At 44.2% G+C, this 19557-nt stretch overlaps 1 protein-coding gene across 4 annotated transcripts in view; it reads left to right on the top strand.

The window, feature by feature from the left end:
• Nucleotides 1–19557, top strand: part of SMOC1 (SPARC related modular calcium binding 1) — a 96983-nt gene that overhangs the window by 65674 nt on the left and 11752 nt on the right. For all 4 annotated transcript variants that reach the window (XM_044436292.1, XM_044436290.1, XM_044436289.1 and 1 more), the window contains exons 8-10: nt 7981–8173; nt 10094–10176; nt 12748–12853. In XM_044436292.1, coding sequence (XP_044292227.1) covers nt 7981–8173; nt 10094–10176; nt 12748–12853 — 382 coding nt within the window. The remainder of the gene's footprint in view (nt 1–7980; nt 8174–10093; nt 10177–12747; nt 12854–19557) is intronic.

A 19557-nucleotide genomic window follows, 5' to 3' on the forward strand; every position in this document is an offset into this window, starting at 1 on the left:
GCTTTAAGTGAGCTTGTCTGGAGGCAGGTATGGTTGAAGTAAGGGAAGGAGTGATGGAAGAACCTAAGCCCTTCCAGACAGCTCGCAAACAAAGTAATGAATAATATGCCGCTGGGAACCAGTTAATCTAACCTTATGAAAAGGTGTAAAGTATACAACTGGGGAAAATAACGCTGTATAATAATCAGTGTGCAATCATAGGTGCTAAAACCATATGCAGCTAGACAAATAAATGAGGTTCACTCCTGCTGCCATGTGATAAATCATTCACAAAGAATTCAGTCTCTCCCCTGCCTCCTAAGAAAGAAAACAAATGACTCCAAGCACAAAGTCATAACAGCATCCCCCATAGCTGCTGTTTGGGCACATGGAGGCAACGGGGGCAGGGAAGAGCGAAGGAAGGGAGCAAGGTGTCAAGGAATGAAATGTCAAGGCGCTTTGCTAGAAGTCCGTGCAGTGCTATTGGGTTGAGGCAAATGGATGGTTCAGTGAAGCCATAGTTAACTTGCGGCAGGAGAAGCACCGAGGCAAAAGCCTGCTTGGAAATAATGCCCTTTGACCTGGGTGCCCTTGTTGCTTTCCATATTCCAGATGTGGGTAGGCAGTCAAGTTGTGCAGTCATGTGGCAAGGGAAATGTCACATGACATTTCCTTCCTTCCTATGCCCAGAGATTGGGATTGCGTCATATGTCCTGCAGATGAGCTCTGGAACTGAAAATCGGTTTTGGAGCTGGACCCTGAATGATGATAAGCTGCGGTCCCTAAGGGTGAGTCTGGGCGACAGTGCTACATCAAATTCCTGTGGGAACAGGTAAAGATGCCCCATATACTTAGCACTTACAAGCAGAAATTAAGTTCTTTGATCTATCTTTCATCTTCACTTACACACACGGAGGTGGGTAGAGACCTGTTTTCCCCTGCAGAAGAGGGCAGGATGCATTCCAACGGAGCAAAGCTCAGGGAATCAAGGTTCAATTTGGCTGCCAGGAAGTACTTTCTGACAGTTAGGACCCCAAGAGCGGACTTCCATGGGAGGTGGTTGAAACCCCATTGGTGAGGGTGTTCAAGGATAGGTTGGACATGCACACAGGGCCAGATGGAGTCAGGGGTCAGACTAGATGGCCTGGAAGACCCCTTCTGACTCGCTCTGTTTCTATGTAACTTGTCTTTTGAAAAATAGAAATACTTCAACAAGTTTAAAGCAACCTAAGATGGTACATCAGGAGAAGTGCAGGTGCTCTTGCATAAAGAATTAGTAGAGAAAGACCCTTAGGCATTTCCTTAGCTGATATCTTGTTCCTAGAGTACAGAGAAGGGGATGCCTGTCTCTCATACTCAAAGGAAGGCCAGTCACTTTGGGGGAGATGTTTTTGGTGAGGAAGGCAAATTATTTATATTGTGGCAAAAGGGATAAAAATCCTATGGTTGGTGAATATCTGATCTGATGAAACAAAGGCACGGTATTCAGTGCCTGAGGTAGCAAATCCAAACAGTGATACATAAAGTGGTAAAACATATTTTCTTTTTATTGTTGGTTTTTAAGTAATGGTATGTCCCCTTTAATAGTGCCTTAAAGTCTGCTAATTGAGATGGACTGCCTCACTCTGTCTAATGGTGACAATATTTTTTTAAAACAACACAGTAATTATAAAATTAGAAAATTAACTAAAGCTGGGGCGAGAAATTAATTAGAGCATCCAGTTACTGGATGTCAACCCACCTCCTCACCTCTCCTCAGTACAAAGGTTTTGAAGAAGTCTTTCATCCACAGGGCCAAAATTCATTTCCTGGGGACAAGCATTGCAATAGGAGGTGAGGCCAAAGGCAGAAGGTGTCTGGCAAAAATAACAAAATTATGAGCGTATTTTTAATGTCACTGTGGTAATGGTTTAATACTGCTAGTAACGGAGTCATCCGAGTCAGAAAAAACCACAGTGGATTCAAATGAAATTGGAGTGAATTCAACCAACAGAATTCAACCAGTAGTGGACCAGCTTTTTGCACATGATACACTTTCTTGTGCACGTCTGTGAACCATTTTTAAACCTTTGGAGACGATTTGCGCAAATGTGCACTCGCGCAAACACACATCTGCAAACAAATGAAGTTCTTGCTCAAATCTGGTTTTATCAATGAGTAGGTGACGGAAGGAAAGAAGCCTGACAATCTGCAAAACACAGATGGGGTGGATTTAACAAAATGTATGCATCTCTGCTCAGGAGAAGGAAGCATTTCAACCTCTGAGAACTGCATGGAATCGAGGAAGACACCAAAGGGTTGGTAATGCAGTTGAGGGGCCATAGGATGGGGACATGGCCTTTAGGGGATTACGATCCATGTTAAACTGGAATCATCCCTTGGCTTGCAGTGCTGCACCCCAGGCTAATAACACAATGAGCCACATGTTGTAAATTGTTGTGTGGTTTATTGCTTCTGTATATGAAGCGGTTTTATTCTACAAACAAGAAATCAAGCAATGCCAGGCATTGCCATTTTTATTTGGAGTTGCTCCGAACCCTGTTTTTTTCCATCTGTTTGTGCCAGGCAGAACTGGATCATCTTTCTAATCACTGGCTGCCTCATAGGCATAAGCCTTACTCTGTCAATCATTAAGCATTTGTAGGGAAAATGATCTATAGGCTTTAGACTGCATGAAGCAAGGGGACTGTGTGCATACTCCCTTATAAATGACATTACAAAAAGATTTGAGTAGGAAAAATGTGATTCACAAATAAACCATAGGTGTTGATGCTCTGTTTTGATTTCTTATAAATTAGTCTGTGGCTTCAAAGGGGCTAATTCAAAGCATGGTTTAAAGAGGAGAAACTGCAGGATGCATAAAAGCAAGCCAGTGTTTTGAGCTCAGCAATCTCTTTTCAGTCAGAGCTGCTAGCCGTGATCTTGCTCCTCTTGCCTCTTGCTGGAGGATGTGGTAAAGATTTTCTTTTTTCTTTTTACTCTCCTAAAAGACTGGCTGGCTGGCTTGCCTTTGTTGTTAGTGGTGTTAGTGCTTGCACGCTGACTGTCAACAGTCACAACAACAATAAGCTGGTGTGATGTTCTCACTTTGTGAAAAATGGCCTCAGTTTTGTTATCCTGGCAGAGCTTTTGCTTGGCAGAACCACCTTCCATGCCTCTTCAGTATAATGAGCATGATTGGCTTTCCATAGATAGATACGGCCATTAATTTTACCGCTGAGGATCATTAATTTCATTCTAGTTGCCCTGTCTTATGATGGGAAGTCCCATTTCTTAATTAAGTGGCAATAGTTGCTTTTAATAAGAGAACACTGTCTTAGAGTTCTTATTTTAATCCTCGGTGCGTATGTGTGGTACAAGTTGTTTGAATCATTGCCATTTGCTTCCCCTCTGATCAGCAAACAGATACCACAGATGTTCCACACACAGCTATATTTTGCTTCAGAAATTAATACTACAAATAATAGTTTGTGTAGCTTGTTGCTCATGCAACATTTGTTCATATAGCACAAGAGTTTATCTGCATGCAGAATTCCTACAACAGTGCCTTAATTGTTTGAAATAACATTTTGCAAATTATTTATTGAAAAGTTTGAAGAGCAGCAGTACCTTGGCTTTCCTGCAAAAAGTAGTGATGCAACGGGCAAAGTAACCAGCACTCGTTACCTGGGCTTCTACTGGGATGAATCAGGAATGCCCTTTATTTCTTTGAGTGGTGTTGTTGTTTTCACCAAAACCTGACATATAAGGAATCAGAAATGGGGTCGTGTTGTTTAAGGCATAACTGTAGAAGCAAGAAAGGTTTCCAAGACTGTCTGTACTAAAATAGCTGTTGCAATCTTCCTACCAGCCATGGACGTTTCCCCTTATTCCCTTTTCATGTAGTCATCTGTGTGAGGAGGGCCTGGTACGTCTTTTCCTTGGATCAGCACCATGGCATCCTCCCTGTTCAAAAACACCCTTAGACTCTCTACTTCACACTAAAAGCTCCAGAGTTTGCATAGAATTCTTCAGAATTCTAGCCTCAGAAATGGACTGGCCCACCTTTTCATTCAAAGAAACTTTAGTATCACCCTTTCATGAGACTCACTCCTAACCCATGTAAACAACACACGAGGTATTAAAGCAACAGCTGGACTGCACTGGTTTGTTGTGCTGGTGGAGATGTGCAAGACAAAATGCATACAAAATTAGTTTGGGAGCCTAGAAAATTAGTATGGCAAGAAGAAGGGCTCTCTCCTACCCTTCTGAGGATCTGTAGGAGAGGAACGGGCAGAGGCTGTAGCTCAGAGGTAGAGCACGCACTTTACATGCAGCAAGTCTCAGGTTCAGTTCCCAGCATGCCCCAAAAAACTGCTCACTGCCAGTCAGTGACCTGGGTCACATGATCACCGCAGCTTAGACAAGTGACCCAGCCTGTGCTGAGCACCATTTGCCTCATTATCCTTCCAAGAGTGGCTCATCATGCTATCTGCACCAGATCATGTGGCTTGTTGCAGGGGAAGACAATCTGCAGATTACCCAACAGCAGCCTATGGGCTACTTACTTGAAGGCTGCTTGGATTCAAAGGAAATGACAAGCCATGCCCATGTAGGTAATGAGGCAATTGATGCTCAGCACATGCTGCCACATAACATGTGTATATTATATTATATATTATATTGTTGTGGCTTGTCTTTATGATGGGGATTGACTTTTAAGTTGTTGTATATTGTTTTCATTCTTGTATATTGTTTTCATTCTCGCTGTTCGTTTTGTTTTCATGTGGCTTGTAAATCCATTCAGAGAGTCTTCCTGGACTATTCATTAATGCAGACTATAAATTCAACTATAAATAAATAACACAGCTTAAGCAAGCCTCCATTGCTTCTCTAAGCCATGCTGTTCATAGATTCATAGAATAGTAGAGTCAGAAGGGGCCAGAAGGCCACTGGATCCAGGCCCCTGCTATTGCAGGACACTAAGTTACACCATCCCGTTTAGATGACTGTCCAAATACTTTTTGAATGACTCCAGTAAGGGAGAGCCCACAAGTTCCCCAAGTAATAGGCTCCATTGCCGTACTGCTCCAACAGTCAGGAAATTCTTCCTGGTTTCTAGTCTAAATCTGCTTTCTTTTAGCTTGAGTCCATTATTCAGTGTTCTGTGCTTTGGAATGAACAAGGAGAGATCTCATCCATCCTCTTTGTGAGAGCCTTTGAGGTACTTGTAGAGTGCTATCATATCCCCTGCCCCCACTCTTCTCTTTCTGAGGCTGAACATGCCCAGTTCTCTCAATCTTTCCTCACAGAGCCATTTTTCCAGTCCCTGAATCATCCTTGTTGCCCTCCTCTGAACCCTTTGTAGCTTTTCTGCATCATTTTTAAACTTAGGTGCCCAGAACGGGACACTCCAGGTGAGGTCTGACTAGTGCCGAGTATCTGCAGTGGTACCCGCAGTGCTGGGCTGGATGGACCGATGGTCTTATTCATTATAAGACAGCTTCCTATGTTCTATCCATGGAAGTAGCTCTCAGCTTGCAACTTGTTTTGCTCCAGCTCCCGATCTGGGTGTGACTTAGAACTCCAACTCAGCATTTTGTTTCGCATCTCTGCATACAGAAGAATTAGGCCTGGAATACTGTTCATTTCAGCAGAGCATTTAGTTTGCTTGTTTTCTCTACCCCAACCTCCGCAACACACACATATGCACACAGCTTGTTGCATAAAACAAATGAATTAAAGAGCTGAGCAAACTGTACTGGGGATTATTTGGCCGTCTTTCTCCGCATCTGAGTAAATGAATGACCCATCTCACCTTGACAGCAGAGGTGTAAATTGCTGTCAGGCGGAGAGTTTCAGCAATTTGGCAGTTGTGATGCAATTGATTTGTAAGGATGCCCAGAAGCCTCTGACTGAATGACTCCTTGTTTGTATGCAGCAGAGAAAGTCACCATTTATTTTTTTTAAGTAAAACCTGTCACAATTTTGAAATCAGCTTAAATATCAGCTGAGGCTTGAGCTTTTCAAACATTATACATTTTTTGTAAATGATCTGTCCTGCCTCTTCCATTTGGCAGTCCTGATCTAGTTACACTCTCCTTTTGCCAAAGTTGTATTTATGGTTGGAAAGTCTTCATTAATGCACGATTGTGTAGATTTCTCTGTGGAGATTTATTTATTGTCAATATCTGGGTGGTGGCTTTAAACACGGAGGAGAATCTGGTACCTTCCTGATAATTTGGCCTACAAACCCCATAAGCCCCAACGAGCTTGGCCAGTGGTTGAGGATTGGTGGGCTTGTAACCCAGCCCTCTGAAGGACACTGAGTTGCCTGCTACAGCCACAAAGAACCCATGCTGCATTCATTTTATCTGCCCGTGAATCTGATTCTCATCACATCTGCCATAGAACCCCCCTTGGGGATCTTGAGCCATGGACTGACTCACTGTGGACCATGGACTGACTCACTGCACCTTCAGATATGGTTGTACAGCATGGGGGAGAATTAGTAATAATGGTTGAAAAGCTCAGGGAAGCTTGTCTATTGTTGGGGAAGCTTTCATGGAGGACCTTCAGCTAAGTTTCCAAGAAACTTCAGGCTTCTACAGAACCCAAGCTAGAGACCGCTGGGTTGAAATCTAAAGGCATCTCTGGACATCAGCATCTTTTCTACCACAGCTAACAAGTACTACAAAGGGTTGAGCATTTCTTCCATTTGTACTTTTTTTTTTTACTATTCTCATTCATTTGATAGAAAAGAAGTTACTTTAAAATCATTCAGAGGAGAACAGTTTGGAGAAATCCTCATGGGTGGGGTGTTGGTGGTACCTGTTGCTTACCTTACTTGGGAGGTACCTGAAGGCCTTGAATCTCCACTGGACATTCTTTTTTCTGGCAGCCTGCACAGCTTCCTGCACTTCAGTTAAAGCCTAGCGGAGGGTGTCCTTCACCTCCAGATCAGACTTTTCTGAATCAGGAAGGGCAGGCAGAAAGGGAGGCTGCAGAGTAATGGAAAGATGTGTAATGAGAAAGCACACACAGCAGCCTCAGCCATCTTGCAGTAATAACTTAACCCCAAAAGCAGCATTTTGAGAAAGATTTTTAAAGGAACCCTGAGAATGAGGCATTCATGGGGTGCCATCTCCACAGTCTTTTCAGCACCAGGTGAAAACAGACCTCTTCTCCAGACATTTTAATAATTGGTTGTATACTTGGATATTATTTATCCTGTTTTTACCTTTAATATATTTAAGTTATTAATATCTGATCTTAGCTGCATATTTCTCTGTTTTATTGTAGGTTGTTTTTATTATTGTTATTTTATGAAATATTATTATTTTATTTAATATTGTAATCTGCTTGGAGAGTCTTCAAACTAGTATAGTGGAATATAAGATGAATGAATGAACATTCTTGAATTGGAGATAGATTTTGGCATAGCATTGGCTTGAGCACTTCCTCAGATGTTCTCGGTCTCACACCTGCTACAGGCCTTGTAGGGAAGATGAAGTATTATACGCAGTGCTTTTTTTGTAAAAAAAAAAAAAAAAAGGTGCCGGAACTCACGTTGCTGGCAGTAAGCGCGCGACCACACACACCAATCCCAAGCGGAGCAGCGCCCGTCCATCGGAAGCCGAGAGCAGCGCCCTCACTATCTCACTATCAGATAGCCGACAGAAAAGCAGCTTGCAGGCACTATGTTAATGATGTTTGCTGCTGATCTGCTACGATTCAAAATCACTTCGTAAAATCCATTGGAAAAAAAAGGTGCCGGAACGGTGCGTTCTATGACAAAAAAAGCCCTGATTATAAGCATCTAAATTAGGGTAATTAAAAATGTGTACATATGAAAACTTAAACTGCAGTTCTGCACTACACACTACTTGAGTGATTGCACATTAAGCTTGTTTATGGTTTTAGACTGTAAGTCTCTCTCCAAAGAGGGGGACAGAGTTGCATAGAAGGGCTTCTCTTCTATACACCTGACAGGCAATGATCTCCTTGTGCTTTCTGTTCCAGAGAAAGTTAATTCATGTGACCAGGAGAGGCAAAGTGCTCTTGAAGAGGCCAAGCAAAATCCCCGGGAAGGGATTGTTATCCCTGAATGTGCTCCTGGAGGGTTGTACAAACCAGTGCAGTGTCATCAATCCACCGGATATTGCTGGTGTGTTCTGGTAGACACAGGTCGTCCCCTACCTGGTACCTCCACCCGGTAAGAAGCATTTTCTTTGAATTTACACATATGTATTAGAAAGCAAAAGTGGAGGGGGACCACTGCTTGAGAAAGCCAGTTCTGCTCTACTCTCCTTCCATCCTGCCTTTCTAATCTGCAAGACAATTTTCCAGTTAATAACTAGCACAGTTGAGCCTAGAGCAGAGAGGATTTTTGCCATGTCTTCCAGCGGAGAGCAATAACCATGACTCATTTAGGTGTTAAAGAAGTAAAATAGTATTCAGTTTTAATTTCCTGTGTCTGACTGCTGATGCTGCATATGATTTTCAAAAACCCTCAAGATGTGTCTGTTCCCCACTTGAAATTCTTGTACAACTGGTTTAAAACCCATTGTTTAAGCCTAACCAGGTGGCAATCCAAAATTTTCATATTTTAAGTGATTTAGCATATTTTATGAAAACTTTGGGCTTTCTTTGAGTTTCCACATACACAGCTGACATTTCCACCTTAATTGGGAAGCAGACATATTGAACTTGTATAATCTTGAATTTTGCCATAATATGAAAAATTGCCGTTATAAGTGGCAGAACACAAAATTTGAATTTTCCTCCTGCCTCTTTACTATATTTCCTGAAAGTATGGAGCAACATTGTGCAATATGCTGGGAAGCAGTGGTGTAGATTGGCATGCCTTGATACTGTGTTTACTGATGTTTTGTGTTACCTTAAAGTCCTCAAGTGGGTTTTGAGATTTTTAGAAGAACAGCAGCCTCCTAGATGCTGACAGCTCTCTGAAACAGGGCCGGCCCTTCCATTAGGCAGCGCTCAGAGGCTGCTCCAGGTTGCAGATGCACAGTTGCAACCTCCTGGCTGCTCTTCCTCAGCACCCTGGCTGTTCCCTTTTTCTGGAAGCAGAGCTGCGTGTCTCACATAGAATGCCCTGCCCTCTGCCCTGAACTAGCCTCTTGCCTCGCATGTAGTGAGGATACTATCTCATAGTCAGCACCGAGGAAAGAGCCAACTGCTGGTCCCTCTGGTAGCATCATGCTCTTTTCTGCAGGCAGCAGAGTGGCTTGTGTTCGCCCTGCTCTGAAAGCAGGATAGGACCAGCAAAAGGTGGTGGGTGGGTGGAGAGACATGCTGGGGACCTGAGGACAGGTTACATATGTGTGCATGGAACGAGGGAACCATGTTATGTGTACTGGCCTGCGTAACTGCAGAGTATGACTGAGAGGTGGTGGGGGGAGTTCACTGATATATAGCTGAGGAGGAAGTTCTAGTTTGCTGGTGTTCTGGAAGAATTGCTGGAAGGCAGTGGGGAGCGTCTTGGCACCCCTCTCCTTCCACCCTTCTTGTCCCCTTCCAGCTGTCTAGAACTGGCCTGGGGGGGAAAGGTGCAGGCAACGAATGTGAGAACCTGTGGAGTCTCCTCCTCTGGTCCAGCAGGATCCATTCTTCTCTTCTTCGCACACCCAGACTCAGTTCTTTTGCCGCACCCCCTCCCACCTGCTCCACATGTGCAAAGCTGGTGACAATGAGGGATGAGATAATACTGTGCAGGAATTGTATCCTTTGTGCTGCAACTAGGGCTGGGCTGAATTAGTCTCAGAGGGCAGATGTGCAAACGATTCCTGAAGTCCAGGAGCCCCCCCCCCCCACCGAAAGTTTGGATCAGGGAACTAATTCCATTTATGGAATGATCTGAAGGCTCCCTGCCTCCTTGTCCCTTCTTCTGAGCCCAGCAACATGGCTGATAGATATGTTGAAAACTAACCCTAACAATTCTTTAGTGTGGTTCCCAGGGACATTGTATGGGGAAAAGGTATGGCAGCCCCCACTGAGCTATTTGAGGAGGGGCATGTAAGCCATTAAAATCCATCCCTTAAGAATATAATTCAATCATTCATTCATTCAAAGCTCCCTGTTTACAGTGTTTAATTTTTTTTCCTTCACTCTCTAGATATGAGACGCCTGTGTGTGAGAGCAATGCCCGATCGAGGATCCCAGAAAATGATGACCCATTCAAAGACAGAGAACTTCCAGGTCAGCATGGAAGAAAACGTTCCTTGTCCTGCTGTATCTCTCTTGCTTGCGTCTGCATTAAAAACTAAGATTAATACCAATGGGGAGGATGCCCAAGAGATTTTTTAAGGGACATTTAGCCAAAGAACTGCACAGCTGGGCTTTATCTGTGCTCATATGTTTCCTGCTGCCTCACAACGGCAGAGAAAATTCATTCTCATATGCTCATTAGCATTGGAGTACGACTGCCTGGCGACGGTGACACACGCGCTGGTGACTTCCCGCCTTGACTTCTGTAATGCGCTTTATGTGGGGCTTCCCTTGAAGACGGTCCGGATACTTCATTTGGTTCAAAATAGAGCTGCCAGGTTGCTGATGGGGATGGGGCGTTATGTTCACATGACTCCAGTCCTCCGACAGCTTCACTGGCTTCCCATTTAAGTCCGGGCCCAATTCAAGGTGTTGGTTATGACCTATAAAGCCCTAAACGGCTTGGGACCTGGTTACCTGAAGGAGCGCTTACATCCATATATGCCTGACCGCCCCTTGAGATCTGCAGGAGAGGCCCTTCTCCGGGAACCCTCCGTGAAAGAAATTAGGAGGGTAGGTACTCGGAGGAGGGCTTTCTCTGCGGTGGCGCCCAATCTATGGAATGTGCTCCCCAGAGAGGTCCACCTGGCGCCGTCGTTATTTGTTTTTCGGCGCCAGGTGAAGACCTTTTTATTTAAACGTCATTTTAATTGTTAACAATATTTACTTATTTATCTGGCCAGGGCGACTTCTTTTCTTTTATCACTTCTTTTATATCATATATATATATATATATAATTTATTTTATATTATTAATTTTAATTTTATATTGTTATTTTTGTATTGCATTGTATTTTATTGTGTTGTAAGCCACCCCGAGGCTTCGGCAAGGGGCGGCATAGAAATGTTCTAATAATAATAATAATAATAATAATAATAATAATATAATAATAATAATAATAATAATAATTGTACTCAGTTCTGGGCCCCTCATTACAGAAAGGATATAGCCAGGTTAGAGTCAGTGCAGCGTAGGGCCACAAGGTTGGTGGCCGGTTTGCAGGGGATGGGGTATGAGGCGAAACTGAGGGATCTGGGTCTCTTCAGCCTGGAGAAGAGGGGACTCAGAGGGGATATGTTGGCGACATACAGGTATGTGAGGGGATGTCACACGGAGATGGGTAGAGACCTGTTCTCCCCTGCAGAGGAAGGCAGGACACGCTCCAATGAAGCAAAGCTCAGGGAGCCAAGGTTCCATTTGGATGCCAGGAAGCACTTCCTGACAGTCAGGACCCCGAGGGTGTGGAATGGGCTTCCACGAGAGGTCGTTGAGGCCCCATCAGTGAGGGTGTTCAAAGATGGGCTGGACATGCACATGGTGGGTGTGTCGTGAGCAGAGCCGGCCGGAGCCGGGGGTCAGACTAGATGGCCTGAGAGACCCCTTCTGACTCGCTCTGTTTCTGTGTTTCTCATGTGCCTGATGGTACCACTACTAATCCAACAGGGAACTGGAACTTCATAAAGCAACAGGAAATGAGAAGGACCTCATTTCTGAAGTGGAGCTTATGGGAAGGGCCTGTCTTAACCCAGAAACAACGGTTTTGCTTCCTATTGTCCTAGTGGTAGGTCCTGCTGGTGCAACAAAATGAGCAGAAGAGCAATAGCAGCAATTGGATGCTGCCTAATATTTTCTCTTCTCATCTTAAGTATAAAGCCAATAGGTGCCTCTCTTTCCTGGCTTCACTCTGCCTCCCATGATTTGGTACAAAAATGAGGAGGATGCCCAGGGTGACTGGCTTGACTGCTCAAAGAGTCTCTCCAGCACGTCTGTGTTTGCTCATCTATAATACCAGTCTGCTATGAACAATGATCAATGCAATATACTTTAGCACTCTGCCGATGTTCACCATCTGCTGCAAACAATTTAATAATTATTTCTTTTTTTCCATTTGTACCCCACATTTCAGTCCTCTGGGGATTTCCAGTCCTCTGGTGGCAGAATCCCGAGTCCTCTCAGAATTTAGTCCTCTGGTGGAATTAATTATTGTTAGTGCCACCAGCAGCCAGGTCTGTGTTGTGGCACTTTAAAGAAAGCTATACGATTCTCGGACTATAATTTGAAACATTAATATGAGCTGAAATCAGTGTTACCCACAGACTTGGCTATTATGGTGAGCAATTGTTCAGGAGGCCTTGTGTTCTCCAAATTCCCTCACCCTTTCCTTCTGTTTTGCATTTTTTCTGTCTTTGGATGATTTTTTATTTGGCCAGTTATGATCACTATGCTGGTCTTGTGGAATGGATCTGTGCAACAGTGCTTACACTGTAGAGGGATGTGCAATTTTTCAGTGATAGCTCTATGTCAAGCTTACCTTGGAGGTCGTCCTATGGATATGTATACAGTCATGCCTGAGGGCGCAGGTGAATTTAGGCCATCTGCAAATCTAAACTGAACCCACACAAAATGTGGCATGTTGATATAGCACAGACGTGGTCTCAGAAAAAAAGAGAACCCTGTTATGTCTGCCATTTGTTCAAACCAAGTTTCTGTCCCTTTCGTAGGCTGCCCAGAAGGGAAAAAAGTGGAATTCATTACCAGTCTACTAGATGCTCTCACCACAGACATGGTACAGGCCATTAATTCAGCAGCACCTGCTGGAGGCGGGAGGTGAGTTTGAAAGGCATCCAGGCTGAACAGAAAACCAGACAGCCGAAGATCTGGAGGTGTGGCTAATCTTTGACTCGGAACAGGACATGATTCCAGTGGAGTAATGCACAAGGGAAGTTCACATGCTGCGCCCTGTCACAGGAAACCCAAACAGTCCCCTTCCCCATCTTTCCCTGTTTGTATGAAGGAAACCTGTGTTTGCTATTTCAGGCTGAGCTAGCACAGACACATATAGTTTATCCTTCAGTTTGCTCTGTTCACATATAAAGCAAGAGTCTGCTCTTTACATGAAAAGGAGTGTGCAGAAGATGAGAGCAAAATCTGCCCTTTACCTACCTTGCCTCGTTGTGCTCTCTGTCTTCAAGCAGTGTTATTCCTCCCTCATTCACTTCCAAGATCGAAGCCGAGCTGAAAGAAGATTACTTAAAGCAGGGGCATGTAGAGAGCTAAGAAAGAGAAGAAGGACAAGGGTCCTTTTCCTGCCCCTTGTGCTCCCTTTCATGTTAACCACTCTTCCGCATTATAAATATATATGGCAACACAAACCGGATGTGCCCTGTCTCATCTAGTTTGACTTTTTAGCCTTTGGTCTTCAAGGGCTTTCGAGCAAAGGTGGGAATCATGTGGTCCACAGGCTGCATCTGCTGCCCCCCACCCACACCACCTTGCCACTGCCACATTGCCAAAACTCACAGTGGGGGCAATTAAGAAAATACTAATTTATTGCCAGATATTGAGGGAAACCACTACGGAATGCTGCAGTGGGCACATTTAGCTTGTTTTAATGTTCAGTGTGGCCACTGTAACTTTGCATAATAGTTTGCTGGTAACAAGTGACAGCAAATTGGGGCACTAACCTTGATGGTAGAAGTGAAGCCTGCGAGGGAGAGCTTCAGGGGCTGGAAATGGCTTCTGGAACTGCCAAAATTGTCCACTCTTGCCTTACAACCAAGTGGTCATGAATGGCTAATTATTAGCATCTGGGTGATGATATCTATTATTAATCCAGAAGCATCAGCAAGGTACATGTACTTCATTGAGATCCTTTCCTTTATTCTTAGATTCACTAGAGAATATCAACTGGTTTACACATGCATAAACATGACATCATCTGATTTCTTCACACTTTCCAGAAGGTACACAGGGCTGGTTCACACATTCACAAACATCTTGATTCCTTCTCACATTTGATCCTAATGTGTGAACTGCTTTCACTTGGGGCGATTTGGAAGCGCTCTCTGTGGAGGTTGACCTGCAGTGTCTTATTCACACTTGCAAGGCACCATGTAATGTTGCAGGCACTGAGGGCCGAAGAGACATGTGCGAGTCAACTGTTGTTTTCATTAGCAGTACATAGGTCCGTGCCTTCAGAAGGGAAAAACTGAGGGACAAGTTATGTGACCTTCAGTTTCCCATGACAACTGGGAAATATTTCTAAGGATGAAACTTCATATCTCATGGTATACAATGCTGGTATTTTCAGTGGCCTCTTGAAAGTATAGCTTAATTTGTAAGTTTTATCTTGTTAAGCACATTGGTGGCTGGATGTCTGCGAATGGAATGTTCTGCAGTCCACTGATGGCTGGAATGTTCAGCATGCAGTGCTAATCTGTATTTCTGTGCAGATGATAATTGGATTTAAAAAATAACAAACCAAAAACCTCTGTGGTAGAAACATGTTTTTTCCTTGCTAGGCTAGAAGTGGCTTGACTTCAGCTTTGTGTAAGTTTATGGTATCAAATTCAGTGAGTCAGAGGGGAAAGAAAACTCCAGAGAATATCTGGCATCCTTGGTTGTTTGGGTTTCAGTCTCTGGGCCATTGTAAGCAGCAGTCTTTAAAAAATGAACCAGGGAAATAGAGACACTTCTGGGGGGATTACATGTAAAAAGGGAAATCGGTATGTGCATGCAGGTGTGCACGCGCACACACAGGCACACACACTTATCTCACCTTGCCAATAACTAATTTTTCTGAGGGGCTGGATTTCAACATAGCTCTGTGTGAAAAGAGGATCCTTTGGGGCTGCGGGCTTCAGCACTAGGCTTATGGCCCAGAGCGCGGGTGCCTTTTATGCCAAGTTACTTTAGTATCAGTAGGGAGTGAAAACAGGGTGGTGCCAAATGAAGGACTTTTCAATAACTTGCACCATGTGGGACAAGCACCTTTTGCTATCCAGGGATTCTTCGCCATCTGTTTGTCCTCAGCCATGATTTATGATATGGAGTAGCTGTAATATGAACATCTGGGAGCTTCATTTAGCATGACTAGTCCTCAAATGCTATGCCTCGACCATTCCATTTTATTAAAAGAGAGAATTCAAACGATTACATTAAAATAATATCTATCATTTATGGCTTGTTCCTGTGTTACAAGAAAAATAAGCCAACACATTCCCACAATGTCTGCCTTTTCTCTAAAATGGGTGGGAAGCATTTTCAGGCCGCGGCTACCCAGGTGCTATGGTTGAAAGGTCTGGTGCAGCACCAGCAACTGGTACTGGCTGCCCCCACGGAGAGTAAACCAACCCAGGCCTCAAGTGCTTTGGAATGTCAGGCGAGGACCTTTCGTGTTTTGGGTTTCTTTGCAACCCCCTTGTGCCTTAGGGGAAAGCAGCCAGCTTACAGGTTTTGCTCAGCACATTCCATACAGCCTGGCTGCTATATTAGCCATTAGCTTGACCAATAATGCAGTATGCGCCTTTGAGAGCAGCCCCCATTTCACGCTAAAGCACCTGGTCTTGATTTTGGTGAAACCAGGTAAAAGATTTATTGAGGATTGAAGGAAAAGTGCAGAATGGGAAAAGGGATGGATGGATTTTGAGCACAAAGCAATGTACAGTGAAGAGTGACAGTTCAGTGGCAAATGGCAAATAGAAAAGAAAGTATAGTTTAGCCGGCACAGCCCTGAGCTAAGGTGCCAGCCCGTGTTCTTGGTGGAAGTTGTCTGGTGCCTGTGTCAGGGGGTCTTTAGGGAAATCTACAGCCTAGCACCTGTACCTGCAGAAAACCTTGGTGCAATTTCATCTGCTGCCTCTGTCCAGCTCTTTCACTTCCTGGGAGAGATGCTCTTAACACCCAGACCAACATCCTTTTCCAGTGGGGAATTTTTCTTCAGTCCCTCCCTACGTGCTTAGATGGAAATTCTAGGAATCGCTTGTTTTTTGTTTGCTGATTGCCTGATATTTGTTCAGCCTTAGCTCAGAGATGGACTGTAGGAGATTCCTATTGATCAGGCACTTGGACAATGTATTAGTCAACAGGTTTCCTAAATGGCAGCATTTCACCTTGAGATTCATTGACTCATAGAATAGTAGAGTTGGAAGGGGTCATGAAGGCCATCGGGTCCAGTTTCTTTTTGGATGTCTCTAGTGTGGGAGAGCCGACCACCTTTCCGAGCAACTGGTTTCCCTGTCGTATTGCTCTGGCAGTTGGGAAACTTTTCCTGATATCTAGTCTGAATCTGCAGTGCAAGTTGGTTGTGCTGCAGTTTAAGTTTGTTGTTCCATGTCCTCCATTCAGGGATGAGTGGGGGGCGGCGGGGTCTTTTCCTTCCTCTTTGTGAGAGCCTTTCAGGTACTTGTGGAGTGCTATCATATCCTCTTGTAGTCTTCTCTTCTTGAGGTTGAACATGCCCAGTTCCCTCAGTCTCTCATTGTAGGGCTTAGTTTCCATCTTTGTTGCCCTCCTCTGAGCCCTTTCTAGGTTCTCTGCATCTTTTTAAAACAGGAAGGGACCAGATTTAGACCTACTGAAGCTGAGTTTAATCCTGTCCCACCTCCACCACATTCTTCAATGTTACTTAAATGCCTGTTAGGCCTTCTTCAGATGTTACAAATTTTCTAGAGCAAGTTTCTCCAACATGGTGCCCGTGAACACTAGTGTGCTCATGGACAGTTTTCCTGCCATTTGCCAGGCTCCCTTCCCCTCCTGAGTTTTGCTCCTTCTCATAAGATGTTTGTGACTTTTTTTCCTCAAATGCTGGCATGCTGTAAAGCAAGGTGCTGCCATGCATCTTTCTTTCAGTTCTAAAGTGTTTCTCAGGCTTTGGCCTGCATGTAGATTCTTTGGCAAGTAATTTTTCTTTCGGTCATTCCCACAGGCCTTTTGGGAGATCTGTGTGTGTGGCTTATCATGGTCACCCTGGCAGCCATTTCATGAATGGGCCAGCCACCAACCACAACAGCCATTTTCTGAGTGCCTCCAGCGGCTTTTCAACATTTCAAGTGTGCCCACTGACCCCAAAAGGTCGAGGAGCTTCATGAGATAGAAATCTCTTCTATGTAATGAGGAAAATATACATTCTGGACTGACATTTGGTTTTAAACACACTACATGGACATAAATTCCACCCAAAATAATGTGACTGCCTTGCAAAGAATGTGGTCAGGATCATGTGGGGAGGTAAATGCCCACTGTATCTAGGCAGGAGAAAGGTATGGATTAATTCTTGCTGTCTCTCTCTTCAATTAGCATTTCCACCACTAGTTTATGGTCACCTTCTCCCTGAGAAGCACTTTGGGTAGGATCCTGCCTAAAGAGAGGCTCCTCCTCTCCTTCTGGGCACTTGTGTCAGCTTGCGCCTCTCTGCCAGCAGATGGCACTACAGTTGGTCCAGAACATGGAGGCCAGCCTGTCAAGGTGGGTCCCATATAGGGGGTCATGTGGCTTCCCCATGGAGACAGCTGCACTGGATTTCCATTTGCCTTTGGACACAATGCAAATTGCTGCTGATGACCATTGAGAGCCCTCTCTAGTTCAGGAGCAAGATATCTGAAAAACTGCATTTCCTCACGCGAATCCTTCTGTTTCCTGAGTTTGTCAGAGACCCACAATCCCAGGATAACCAGAAATGTGGCCGCTTGGGACCGGGATCTCCCTCCCTCTGCATCTCATTCCCTCTTTAATGGCATTTGGTAAAGATGCCCAAATTTTTCCTTTTTAGGAAGGCTATTGGGCCATAAATGTTGGCTCCCATTTTGAAGCTGCTTTAGTCACTGTGGGTGATTTTTTTCACTCTTTGCCCTATTTTTATCTTGTTCTCTTTGATCTTCTAGTGTGTTACAGCTGCTTTATTGTATTGATTCCTGCCATTAAATCATTTTCAGCACTTGTTCTCTGAACTTACCTTGTTAGCTGCTTTGGGTTCCTTAAGGAGAGGAGGAATATGAAGACTTAAATAAACAGGGCCAGTTTGTGGTGAGACTGACCCTTTCTTGTGAGTGACATTTACTAGGGAGGGACTGCATTTAGACTGGTTTAGAATGAGCCTGACTGGTTTCCAGCAGTCAGCCACTGGGTGCAAGCCCTGCTGCCGATGAATGTCACATCACTTGTGCAGAGCAGTAAATCTGCCTCTTGCTCTGGGAAATCCAGTGTGCGAGCTCCACGCCTCCTCATATTTGTCAAGGAGCATATTCTGCCCTGCAGTTAAACTCTGATGTATCTGGCAGGAGACAGGATTGCACATGATGCTGATTAGTACAGGCTTTGTTTCTGAGTGAGGTTAGTGGCACTGCTGTTCACTTCTGCTGTCCTCCGCAATCCTCATCCCTCATGTCCCGTCACGAATGACTGTTTCCATCTTGATGGGAGGACCAGAAACCGTCAAATCTGCAGAACACCTTAGCAAGTATTCTCCATCTTCCACAGATGTTCACTCAGCAACTTCCTCTCCTTTGGAAACCCTGCTGGGCAATTGTACCTGCAATTCAACATGTTTCCAAGGAGGTTATTAGTAGGCAGTTGCATTTACCTGTGTTTGGCTTTATTAATTATTGCCCAGGCAGCATTTTCATCAGATTGCTGGAAGATGAGAATACTGCTACTTAACTTTGCACTACACTTTGCATTGTTCAAAGCATTTTGCATTCATTATCTCAGAAGACTAGGCTATGCTGGATTAATTAACTGAAAAACATTTCAATTTAAGGAAACCTTACAAGTGCTCAAACCAAAAAAAGGATCAGATAGAATCAAAACATCACATCTGTGCCTAAAATGCAGCTTCAAAAATGTAACTAAATTAACCTACCTAGCCAAAAAAATCCCACTTGTGATTTTTTTTTCTTCATGAATGTATTATCGGTTTAGATTCTAAAAGAAGAAGCTTGGAATAATGGCTGAAAAGCCTCCTTGCTGGGATTTGAGGATTTGTATGACCCGTATAAAGACATTCAGGGCTACTTTACCCTGAACCTGCTTTGCATCTCTGTTCCCAGTGCTGAGTAAGCCATGAGAATCTTAAAATTGCCCACAACTGTGAAAAAGTCATTGCAGAAAACCCTCACACTTTAAGTGCAGACTTGTCTCAATCACATCTAAAGTGGGGTTGAGGTTGAGAGTCCAGTTTCAAGAGCTCTGGGGTTGAAGGTTGAATAACCTTATCCAAGCTTGCCATTTATCTCACCTCCACCTGGGACTTTTCTCCCAGTTGGTCTTACTCCAGTATAACAGGTCAGCTGTAGGGAATAAGTTGTTGGAGGAATCATGCAAGGAGACAATCCCCATATTAACCCATTACCCCCTGCCTGCCCCTTCATTCTTAAACTAGGAATGCCAAGCCTTGCATTATATATGGTGGTGGTAAGCATGCCTTTCAAGGATCAGGTCTCAGCTTCAGTTGGACCCTTGGCTCAGTGATCAGTCTAATTCAGAAGTGCTGTAACTCTTCCACCCTGAAGATGACATGCTGATCTGGAGAGGGG

The sequence above is a fragment of the Varanus komodoensis genome, unplaced genomic scaffold (assembly GCF_004798865.1).
Source record: "Varanus komodoensis strain SLA01 unplaced genomic scaffold, ASM479886v1 scaffold3, whole genome shotgun sequence".
NCBI classification, from domain to species: domain Eukaryota; kingdom Metazoa; phylum Chordata; class Lepidosauria; order Squamata; family Varanidae; genus Varanus; species Varanus komodoensis.